The sequence below is a fragment of the Nerophis lumbriciformis genome, linkage group LG07, assembly GCF_033978685.3.
Source record: "Nerophis lumbriciformis linkage group LG07, RoL_Nlum_v2.1, whole genome shotgun sequence".
NCBI classification, from domain to species: Eukaryota; Metazoa; Chordata; class Actinopteri; order Syngnathiformes; family Syngnathidae; genus Nerophis; species Nerophis lumbriciformis.
In genome coordinates, this window is record NC_084554.2 from 32,600,403 (window position 1) to 32,612,743 (window position 12,341).

Consider the following 12,341-nt stretch of genomic DNA (forward strand, 5'->3'; position numbering starts at 1 on the left):
TGCTGGACCGCTACACTCCTAGCATTCATTTTCTACCTATTTACAAATCAACACATTATTTTCAAGTAAGTATTGTCTGTAACTATTCATCTGAAGAATATTACACGAAATTTACTCAAAAAGCGGCAAATCAATAAATAATGGCGTCCAACACAATGGTACGCCCCTACTTTTTTACCGACTTGGTTTAACCCAGTCGCTTGTAACCGGAAGTAGTAGTAAATGTTTGTTATGATTGCTGTCAGCTGCCTTCTATTCACATGATTACAATACGTTAACTGGCCACCTTTTCGATATATATATAAATAACATAAATACGTTACAGTTCTATGTACTTATACTTTACAACGCACAGGTTATGTTTGTGCTCCTCTAGTTTGCTTAGAGTTCGGAGGATAATATTATTGCTCTTTTAGCAATTAGCTTCCGGTTAGCAGCTAGCTATTCAAAAATGCTATTTTACCAATGAATGTCGTGTTTATAGTTTGTAAACATGGACAGGATCATTAAAGGTAAGTTGACTTGACTTTCATAAGTGCTTAGATAGAGAAATATGTTTAAAATATAGTAGGCGTTAGCCATATAGTAACGACTACACCACAATGACGTTAAATCAAAACAAACATGGCGGAACAATACAGCGAGCATTTAATTGTTTGTGTTTGTTGCTCCTGCAGACGTCGGTGATATCCAGTCCCGACTGTTTGACCACAGACCCATTGTCAATGCAGAGATCCGCTATTTTGTCAAAGAGTTTGAGGTGCACTACAGAATATAAAACGTAGCAAATTTGCCTTTTTAAAAACCCAGAACTGCACACTAACATTTCCTCTGCTGTTGGACCAGGAGAAAAGAGGACACAGGGAGACTAGACTGCTGGATAACCTCCACAAAATGGTGCACGAAACAAACGAGCAAATGCTTCCTGAAGATTTGGAAGGCATGAAGCAGCAGCTGTCTGACGTCATTGGTCGATGTAAGTATGATGTAGAAGTTGACAATATATGTTGTACTCATTTCCTCTTTCTGCTGTAAAAATTGTGAATGATCCACTTGACACTCCTGTAGGGAAACTTTGTTTTAATCAGAAAAATAACATCATAAAATCCGCTGCTTATTCCAAAATGATTGTGTGTCTGTCTCCTATGTAATTGCGCTCTGGAATAATGTTGTGAATTACATCTGCTGGGTCAAAACATGGTCTCTTCCTAACAGGTATTTACTTACAAACAAAGTCAAAGAGATTTCTTTCAAAATCATTCATCGTTATTACCCTGTAAAGACTGTGATGGTTAGATACAAGAAGGACATTGATCTTACATGCACCTTATGTAACATGCATCCAGAGACTGTTTCCCACCTGTTTTGGACTTGTGAAAGCACTCAAAAACTAGGGCAGGGCATCTGTTGTTTCATCCAGGACAATATTCATGTCAAATTTGTGCTTTGTTTGAAAGATGTGCTATTTGGATTTACACAGTATGAGATAAAATTTGAAAATAAATGTTACCTTTGCAACCTCATTATAATATTGGCTAAGTATTTATAAATGTAAGTTTCTCAATAACCGACCTATTTTTTTGTGCCTTCTAAAAAATAATTAGAAATTTACTTAAACGCTTTCTACCTCTAACAACCAAAAAGCTATGAAAACTATGATGCCGTGCTCCAAATTTGGATTATTTACGGAACTTGTGTGAACCTATGGCTTTACACATTGCTACATTAATATTTTGAATTCTTCTTTAGTTGCTTTATTGAGTTTACAACCCCCTGGTGCTGTTTTGTACTGTTTCTGTACTTGTTTTGATTATTATTATTTATTTGATTGTATGTAAATGTTGAATATTATAAATGAAGGTTTTGAAAATCCCCCCCCAAAAGAAAAAAGTTGACAATATCATATCCCCGCTTCTGCCAACCTCGTCACTGCCATTGTGTCCTTGGGCAAGACACTGTACCCACCTGCTCCCAGTGCCACCCAAACTGGTTTAAAAATGTAACTTAGATATTGGGTTTCACAATGTAAAGCGCTTTGAGTCACTAGAGAAAAGCGCTATATAAATATAATTCACTTCACTTCACACAATATAGTAAATAATTACGGCTTTGCCCTGATTAAATGAGATGTGTGACAATAAATCTGATTACAGTTGAGGTTGTTTCTGTTTTACAGTGGAGGCTGCTAATCACATGGCAGAAAGAATCCAGCAGAGGGAGCTAAAAGCAGAGCAGGTAAAATAAACAAAGTTTTGCATAATGAGCTGCATATTGCTCTACATCAAGGTTTTAATTAGTTCGATAAATAACTAGCAAGAGGCCGGGGTTTTTTTGTTTTTGTTTGTTTTTTTCTTTGGGGGGGGGGGGGTTCTCTACCGTCACCGGTATTTGAGTGAAATGGGCAGCACGGTGACACAGCGGTTAGTGGTGGCACAATACGAAAGTCCTGGGTTCGATCCCCGGGCTCGGGGTCTTTCTGTGTGGAGTTTGCATGTTCTCCCTGTGACTGCGTGGGTTCACTCCGGGTACTCCGGCTTCCCCCCACCTCCAAAGACATGCACAACACTAAATTGGCCCTAGTGTATGAATGTGAGTGAGTATGAATGTTGTCTGTCTATCTGTGTTGGCCCTGCGATGAGGTGGCGACTTGTCCAGGGTGTACCCCGCCTTCCGCCCGAATGCAGCTGAGATAGGCTCCAGCACCCCCCGTGACCTCGAAAGGGACAAGCGGTAGAAAATGGATGGATGGATATATGCCAATCAAAATTGTCGAGCCTCGCTTTTGTTCATCTCTCGCTTCAAACAGGGAGAACGACGTCTCACTCTGTGCATCGCTCTCAGCGAGCAAGAATGCCTTGATCATGTGATGGCAATAAACAAAAAGACATCAGACCTCGTTTTTCCAACTGAGAAAAAATGCACTTTAAAAGGGAACTGCACTTTTTTTCTTTCTTTTTTGCCTATCATTCACAATCCTTAAGACAAGAACACAAATGTTTTAATTGTTTTGTGCGTTCTAAATACCATATTTATTGGGTCTTATGGGGGGAATAGAGGGCCTCCCATTGGCTCCATTGCAAGCGGACCTTCATATGAATTAGAATGCATTAAAAAAATACATCCGTGTTGTCTTTCATAATGATTGTGAACGATAGGCAAAATTCCCCAAAAAGTGCATTCCCCTTTTAAGATGTTCAATATTTAAGTGAAATTTTTGATACAGAAATGAGTCCAATTTTATTTTTTATTTATGACAACAGTTATGTAACTTCCAATTACAGTATAATGTAAACAATTTTAAAGTAATGAGAACTAGTATATCCTTTTAAATGGTTACTTGCATTATTTCATATTATGATTACATTATAATCACTGTGTAGTTTTTATTGGTTATTCGGTTTAAGAGCATAATGTCAATCAAAGATTATTTATATAACCCTTAATCACAAGTGTCTCAAAGGGCTGCACAAGATCCCACATCAGTGCAAGAAAAAACTCAAACCAATGGGTGTAGTGATAAACCTTGGAGGGGGACCGCAAGAAAAGGCTAAGTCTGACATACAAGTACGAGTTTTGATATGTTCTAATAAAATGTTATGGTCGACCCTATCGAAAGCAGCGCTAAGATCAAGTAGCAGCAACATGGATGACGCATCAGCATCCATAGTTGGCAATAGATCATTAGTCATTTTTGCGAGGGCTGTCTCCGTAGAGTGATTTGTCCTGAAAACGGACTGAAAGGATTCAGAGATTGTTAGATGCTAGGTGTTCATTTAGCTGCTGTGCAACAATTTTTGTTGAGGATTTTCGAAATAAAGGGAGGTTTAACATGAGGTCAGGATCGAGGTTAGGTCTTTTGAGCAGAGGATGAATAACCGCTTTTTCAAATGCTGGGGGAACAGTGCCAAAGGAAAGTGATAAGTTAATAATATTTAGCACTGATGGTCCTAATATTACAAACAGCTCCTTGATAAGTTTCCCAGGAGTAAACATGTTTGTTTTGTACCATTTACATGTTGCAGGAGTTCCTCTGTTAATTCATCAAAAAGAGAGCGATTATTTTGGAGGGCAATATCCGTCGTACTTAAATTCATATCTGTGTTAATAGAAACCAGTTGTAGCTGGGACGCCTTGTCTTTAATCTCCTTTCTAATGACTTCAATTTTCTTATTAAAGAAATTCATAAAATCATCAGCCAAATGGGTGGAGCTACTGGGAGGAGTCCCTTGTTGGGTTAGCATTCTACTGTACTGAATAAATATTTAGGATTGTTTTTATTGAGGCGGATGAGATTGGAGTTGTAATTAGTTGTAGACAAAAGCTCTGAGTCTGTCTGAAGCAGCTAAATATGTTTTTAATCAATGCATATTGTCTTATCTATTATTATTTGTATTACTATTATTATATTATCTAATGTGTGGCACCTTGAGACCAGAATATGTTGATTGACAGTCTAAAAGTAGCATGTCTTCCTCCACTTATTTTTGCAGTTTTATGCAATTTAATGATTAAAATATATTTTTCAAATGGCAAATCGTATCGCAATTTTAGAGAGAAATCTCGCAGTCAGGTTTATTTCTCAATCGTGCAGCCCAACTTGTATAGCCTTATTTGAATTGGTTGTATTAATCATATTTATTTTAAGCGTACGCATTAGTTTTAAGTTGAATATATAAAATGTAATTAGATGAAATAGTTTTTAAAACAGAACCATAAGGCTCTGATTTAACAAAACTTTAAGCCACAACGGAACAGGATGTTAACCAATGGCTGCAAAACAGTCCTCTTACTTGATTTGCAAACAACGGTATGCATTTCTAGTTCGAAAACAGCGGCATTTAAAATCTCTTCGCAAAGTTGTGAAATACGGGAGGTTACTGAATTTAAATCTTTGGAGCTAAACCCACAACTTTAAATTTGAAAAGCACATACTGTCAAAACTGGCAAAAAGTAACCAACTTTCACATCTGTCCTATTGTGTTTCAACTTGGGCTCAGGCATCGCCCTCTACAATCAGACCCATGACTTCTCTGCAGAGCCAGGCCTTGAAAGTCATGGATAAAAAGCCCATCCGCTGGCCAAGTGGCTGAGGTGGAGAAAAATAACTTCACAAATACTTAAAAAAGTACATTATTCATGCTTCATGTCAGTCAGAAATTACAATGATCACAATAACTTACTTTCACTTTTCCAACTTTGTGGATTTAAACTTTCCGCCTTAGCCATTTAGTACTTTGGCAAAACTAGGTCTGTCACTTTTGTTGTATCTTAACGTTGTTGTGGCTTTTACAATTGTGCTGTAGCCGTAATAAGTTGTGTTGTGGCTTTATGTTGCTGTGTTGTACCATTTGCATTTTTTGACAATCCAAGCAAAATGACCCAATTAAGGCAGAAAAATAAAATGGAATAAGGTGAATGAAAAAAAAAAAAGTAATTAAATGAGACCTAATCTCTAAATATACAAATGTACAAACGTGGCCAATGGGTATCAGATCTAAGTGTGACTGTAAATAGTGTGAGTTTAGAATAAACAGTGCAAGCAGCAGAATATATAAATGTAATTGTATGTACTAATTACCCGTGTGTACTGACTTTTATTATTTTGCACATGTTGATAGAGCCATATTGTTAAATGTCTTCCAATTGTATTAAAATGTTTGGACTGGGTCTCAAATATATTTTCTTTTTTCGTTTTTAAACCAAACAGACTAGTGTTCCTGTCACTCTGTGTGGAGTGTGCATGTTCTCGTGCGCGCGTGGGTTTTCTCTGGGCACATCCCCAAAAACGTGTTAGGTTAATAGTCAAATGTATATTGTTCGTTATTGTCAATGTCAATGGTTGTCTACATGTTCCTTGGCAACCAGACCAGAGTGTACCCCACCTTTTGCCAGAGTCATTTGGGATAGGCTCCAGTTTACCCAGGGATGAAATTTTGTTATTTCAGATGTGGGATGGGGACAACTAGCTTGAGTACAGGGGCTGTGGCTTGAAGGGATTAGATGCATATATACTTTAGAGTAATTTGAATAGGTGGGTAACAATTGTTCAGTAATTTATTTTATGTTCAAAATCAACATAGTAAAAAATTGTTTTTGAGATTGCATAATGATTTAGTTTGTTTGCCCTGTATGTCCTGTGTGAGATTCAAAACCCCTCCAAAAATGTAAGCTAGTGCACCACCAATGACTACCAAACAGGATGTGTAATTTCTGTTGTCATTATCTTAGCGGTGTTCATACCACAATGTTTTATGTCAACAACATAGTAATACCTTCAAATGAAGTCCAAGGTTTCTCTTGTTCTGATTTTACTTGCTTTGAAGGACAGGTCTTCATCCGTCGGCGCATTTGATCGCTGATCGGTGGAGTCACGCCGTGTTGTCCCTTATTGCGGTTTCACAGCAAATAAGAGCAGCACCACAGAGCCAATCTTTTTTTTAAATCTTTACCCAGGAAAGTCCAATTGAGATTAATAATCTCTTTTTTAACAAAGTTTTGCACGATCAGTGAGCTTGTGGCCAGTTTAGGCTGTCCTTTTCCTGCATGGTGCAAGTGTTTGACTCGACCCCGCCCAAAATATTTTTGGCCGTTTATGTTTGGGGGACCAAAAGCTGCCGCAACTCTGCTCACTCTACTGTATAACGAATATACGATGTATAGAAATAAAAATATAAAAATAATTTTGTTTTCAATATTTATTTTCACCTGTCCTTTCAGAGTGTCCAACTGCAGGAAAACATGGAGCGTATGAAAGAAGAGTGGGCAGACTTCCTGAAAGAGCAGCAGAGGCTAAAGGAAGAAGTGGAAGAAGAACATGCCAAGGCTGTGGGACAACTCAGCACTCATTACAGTGAGAAAAAGAAGGATCTGGATAAGTTATTATTAGATGTTTAGCGATGCAAAGTGATCCACACAAACCTTAATTGTCAGTTCAGCATTATCAGAAAAAAAAAGATCTTTTTAAAGTTGTCCATTTTTTTTTTTAAATTGCTATCATGTAATTATATTTAATTTCAATTAAAATGGCGGGTTAAAACGTTTTTTAAATCTGGGGGGAATCACTTTGACAACATTTTTTGGCATGCTTCATCCAAAGGATTGCAGTATATTTTTTATTATAGAATTATATTTAAGTTTTCTAGCGTAAGATGACATTTAAGTTGATGAAACTGTAAGTCACCAACCTCGCCACTAGGTGGTGCAAGTACACTGTTAATGTGTTTGTCCTTTACAGGGTAATAGATTAAATGAGACTATCCAGATGTGTGGTTGGATATGTTGTGGTAATCTTCTGCACACGTATATGTAACAGACACATGAAGGGTTTTGTACTTCTAGAAGTTTCCATATTTTGCACTGAAAGTGTTTGGTCTGCAGCAGGCCTCCATCAAAGAAATTAGAATAAAGCTGCTCAGGTGCAAGCTTTCCCCCACCCCCCAACTTGGCTCATGGCTCCTTAAGCTCTCATGCAAGGTCACGCTTCCTTTCCTTTGCATATATATATATGTGCGTGTGTGTTGTGTCAAAGAGTCCGGGATGACAGAAGGTGGTAGTCACGGTGTCAGGAGATCAGAGAGGGCACGGCCACGCCAGCAGATGTTCGCAGGAAAAGGGCCAACCCTAATTTGCTCTGTGCGCACTTCACTGAGGTGTATGTGTGGCGGTGACGCGGTGCAGCTGTCCAAGGTGGAGACAGCTCATCATCGCCTAATAAGCAGTGACAAGACGGAAACATGGCTGCCCTCTGCCAGCTAGGCACCTTTTTCATCTGCCCTTGTTTATTTTTTGGTTTGACTGGAAAGCAAGAAAAACAGAGCCTGTGAAAGGTCACATCCACAAGTGGAGAAAGACGAGGGCGAGGTTTCTTCTCAGGACTGACGTGACAATGTTCACCACTCGCTTTTCTAATGAATTTGGACTTGAGCTGGATGCTGGCACATTAAGACCACCTTTCTATACCTACTTATTTATATACCACGGGCCTTTAGTCTTTACATATCAAACCAGCTAACTTACACAGTAATCCTTCCTTTATTGCCGTTAATTGGTTCTGGACCTGACTGGTAGGAATTATTCATTAATTGAATATTGTCGAAGCTTGTGCATAAAAAACTGTTTACGTCCCCCAAATACAATGTCTAACATTGAGAGCCTTATTGACATGAAATAAAACCCACATAGTCACCTTCACACTCTTAATCTAATATGGTAGTGCTGAGTGGCCATGATCCTGAACAGCACTCTCTGATCGGTTTGGTCTCATCTAGTGACTACTACTTTAGTATTGATGTTTTTAGGTAATGTTGCCAATTTTATGCTTAAAAATGCTTAGTATAGGTCATAAATACGGATTATATTGAATGTGGCAAGGGGTGATTGTACCTAACTACCATAAGCACTGTGGTTTAAGGCCACAATCAAGGGGGGCCACATTATCATGGCATACAAATTTTGGATATATATTTTTTTCCTTTTTTAATCCTTTAGTTATAAAATATAATGTCAATGTTCAATAAAAGGATTGTTTGAATCAAATTAGGAATTAGGACGCTACTTACACCCTCTTTCAAAAATACAAAATGATTCATTCCTCCTGGTCGCAACAAACCCAGCATTGAACACCTTTCAACACAGACGGCATAACGTCATCAAAGCTCACATTCGCACCAACATTTGGGAACAAGGATGAGGTAATAGGAGAAAGATAAAAAAAATATATATTTTTGTGACGACATCAGACAAAGTTATGTTAAAGTACTATTTTTGCATCTCATACCAAATAATTGTGGTGCGTTCAAGGACTTTTATTTAAAATTTGAAACGGAGGCGTCACTAGTTTTGAAAGACATGAGAGAGGCTTAACCCCACCCCAATAGATGCACTACTATTACAGAGTAATGATCGGTTGTATAATTAAGTCACAAATCCTGGAGACATATAAGCTGCATGCAAAAACATGACAAAGGTTTTTTACATGAAAATCTAGTTTCAACCATCTTAAGTCAATTAGTTTTTAGTGCATGTGAACATATTGAGTGTGTGTGTGTATGTGGGGCAAAGACGTTAAGTTTAGGGTGGGATGAAGGTCTTTCGGGAAAAAAGATATTAAAGACCAAAATGGGGCCACAAAAAGCCCCTGTAACACCATCTTGCCACATACCTATACATTCTGTAAATCTATACCTCCAGACCCATCTACAGCGAACAACCTACATGTGTGTATCTTTATACACATCTACTTGTACCTACCTCCTAACGTGTCTGTTTCCAGCTCGCATACTAATACGGTGGTGGCGTCAGTCAAAACACTCTCATTGTTAACAAGTGAGCAGTGTGTTGGAGTTCCTGTTCGTCGGGGACACGAACGCCATAGAGCTGCGGTGCTCTGTGCCAACATAAATGCTAAATAAAGGAAAGTGGGCAGCAGTCTGGAGCCGCAGAAGATAAGGGCACTGCAACCATTCAACTTTGAAATACCTGATACAAAGCCTTTTTAAAACAGTTTGTGACGTCATAATGTACCCGCTTTTCACTCTTTTGTGACTCTAATTCACTTTGGGAACTACCACCAACCAACTTCACCGTTGTGCTGTATCCTCCTTTACAGCTTCAATTATAGCAAACTAATGTGAGATCGGAACGTCCTTAAAAAAACAAAAATTCCCAAGGAGCGCTAAAGTTTCAACCAAACTTTGCATTTTCTCTGCAGCCTCTGTGATCACTTTTCACTGGGGTGGACATATGAGAAAAAGCAGGTCTTCAGGACACAAGTTGAGTGCGGGAAGAATGGGACGTGAGCTATTTGATTCACCCCAGCTTTCCTGGCAGCTTATGAGAATTCTCAGCCTGTTTTTTTGCCCTATTGTGCTGCAAGATGGGCCCCTGTTACTCAATTACGGAGGGTCCCGAATGAAAATGCCAGCGAACAAAAGCACCGTGCTTCCAAGTTAATAAGCCCAGCATAACAACACTCCAGGGTAGCAGGGATGCTTCCTGGGTGGATGGTAATGCAGGTGCTGATATGAATTCTTTGGCTCTGGAGAATGTTCCCCCCCTGTGGTTGCTAAATGGGAGACGGATCTCCAAGTGGCAGTAAAACTCATTAAGAAATTGATATTTCTCAGAGGGCAGTTTAGCAGCCCTGTCGGACAGTATAGCCAAGAAGATGAGCACTGGGTGGCACATAAAGCCAAGAAATTAAATGCAATAAATGGGCCAACGACACAAATTATTCATGCTATTTATTTTGCCCGCACATGCTCCTTTACCTAAACCGTGGATGGTTACCTGAATGTCTGCACGGGTTGTTGTGATCAGGGCAATGCGTACGTCAGTGTAAATATAGGATAGGTCGGGGGTCAGCAACCTGCAGCTCTTTAGCGGCGCCCTGGTGGCTCCATGGAGCTTTTTTAAAAATGTATGGAAATGGAAAAGAAATGGGGTGAAAAAAGTTTTTTGTTGTAATATGGTTTCTGTAGGAGGACCAACATGACACAAACCTTCCTAATTGTTAGAAAGCCTACTGTTTAATATGTCTGTTTATGCTTCACTGATGAGAGTATTTGGCGAGCGCCGTTTTGTCCTACTAATTTCAGCGGCTCTTGAATTTACCGTTGTGTGGCCTGTGTCTCAGCAGTTTGTTTACATGTATAACTTTCTCCGACGCTACCACAGAAAGACGTGTTTTATGCCACTCCTTCTTTGTCTCATTTTGTCCACCAAACATTTTATGCTGTGGGTGAATGCACAAAGGTGAGCTTTGTTGATGTTATTGACTTGTTGGAGTGCTCATCGGGCATATTTGGTCAGGCTAGTCGATGCTAACATGTTATTTAGGCTAGCTGTATGTACATATTGCATCATTACGCCTCATTTGTAGGTGTATCTGAGCTCATTTAATTTCCTTTACTTATGTCCTCTGTGTATTTAGTTTATTTTTCCATGTCTCATGACAAATTCTCTGTATGTAATATTGGCTGCATTTCTGATAGTTGTTTGTGTGCCATGTTGTTCCAGACCACAGCAAACTTTACCCATCTTGCAAAGATTGTAATAAGTCCATTAGAAGAAGACAGCCTGACATTTCCTTTAACTTGGACACACACGTCTATACCTTTGGCCATTCTAATAGTCATTTCCAGGAGTTATCTCACCCTCTGAGAAATTGTATTAATGTTTTCCAATGTTGTAAAAATGTGTACAACGAATATTACATTTCTGTCAACAAAGATTTGCGTCAGCCTGCGACACATAGTCATTTTGATAGTAGACTAATATGGCTAATTAACCACTTACATCATGAGTTGTCATCATTATAACACTTATATAAGTCTTTTAATATTTTGCGGCTCCAGACCGATTACTTTTTTGTATTTGTGGTCCAATATGGCTCTTTCAACATTTTGGGTTGCCGACCCCTGGGATAGGTGAATAGACTTTTATTTATCCCAAAATGGGGACATTATGTGGTTGCAGTGCAGATTCAAAAAAGGTGAAAACATGAGAGACACGGTAAAGTACCAGTACAGTCAAAAAACAAGTTGCCTCTATATGGAAGCTATTTATACTGTATCTGATTTATGACACCTAAAGACTTCCAAAGTTTGCGAATAAATAGATATGGAAAAAAAATTATCAATCTCTAAGAGATTCACTAGCCATTTTGAGAGTTAATGAGGAAGCCTTTCACATGATCGCGTGACGTAGAGCAGTGGTCCCCAACCACCGGGCCACGGACCGGTACCGGGCCGCACAAGAAATAAAAAAAAAAATGTTTTTTTACTTTTTTTTTATTAAATCAACATAGAAAACACAATATATACATTATATATCAATATAGATCAATACAGTCTGCAAGGATACAGTCCGTAAGCACACATGATTGTATTTCTTTATGACAAAAAAAAATAAATAAATAAATTACCATTAACCATCCCCCTCCCCCGGTCCGTGGGGCAAATTTTCAAGCGTTGACCGGTCCGCAGCTACAAAAAGGTTGGGGACCACTGACGTAGAGGTAGGCACCGCAGTTCCCTTCCCCACCAAAAACAATGTAAATTGTGCAGACTTTGTAAGAGCCAACAACGATTACTTTGGGCAAATTTATGATCGAGATCAGTGGTTCTTAACCTGGGTTCGGTGAGTCGGCCTCAGGGGTTCGGTGGAGCCTCCGCCACGGAGGTAAAGACACATCCGACTTATCGTGTAAATAAAAACTTCTCCCTATCGGCGTATTATGGATACCCCCCAAACAATGTTCCCTCTAATTTTCCATCGGATTTGCAGGTTGTTTGATTGATCGATTGAAACTTTTACTAGCAGATTGCAAAGGAAGATAATAC

At 38.9% G+C, this 12,341-nt stretch overlaps 1 protein-coding gene across 1 annotated transcript; it reads left to right on the forward strand.

Moving 5' to 3' along the window:
• Positions 1 to 213: 213 nt before the first annotated feature.
• bloc1s5 (biogenesis of lysosomal organelles complex-1, subunit 5, muted) lies at positions 214 to 7,262 on the forward strand. Its single transcript, XM_061964748.2, has 5 exons — positions 214 to 512; positions 678 to 760; positions 847 to 976; positions 2,177 to 2,235; positions 6,718 to 7,262. Exons 1-5 carry the CDS (start codon positions 494 to 496, stop codon positions 6,892 to 6,894), a joined length of 468 nt encoding a protein of 155 aa, XP_061820732.1. The 5' UTR covers positions 214 to 493; the 3' UTR covers positions 6,895 to 7,262.
• The last annotated feature ends 5,079 nt before the right edge of the window (positions 7,263 to 12,341 follow it).

Coding starts and splice junctions, on each gene's coding strand:
- bloc1s5 (XM_061964748.2), top strand. Junction 977..2,176: donor GTCTGACGTCATTGGTCGAT/GTAAGTATGATG, acceptor TCTGTTTTACAG/TGGAGGCTGCTAATCACATG. Junction 2,236..6,717: donor GGGAGCTAAAAGCAGAGCAG/GTAAAATAAACA, acceptor CTGTCCTTTCAG/AGTGTCCAACTGCAGGAAAA.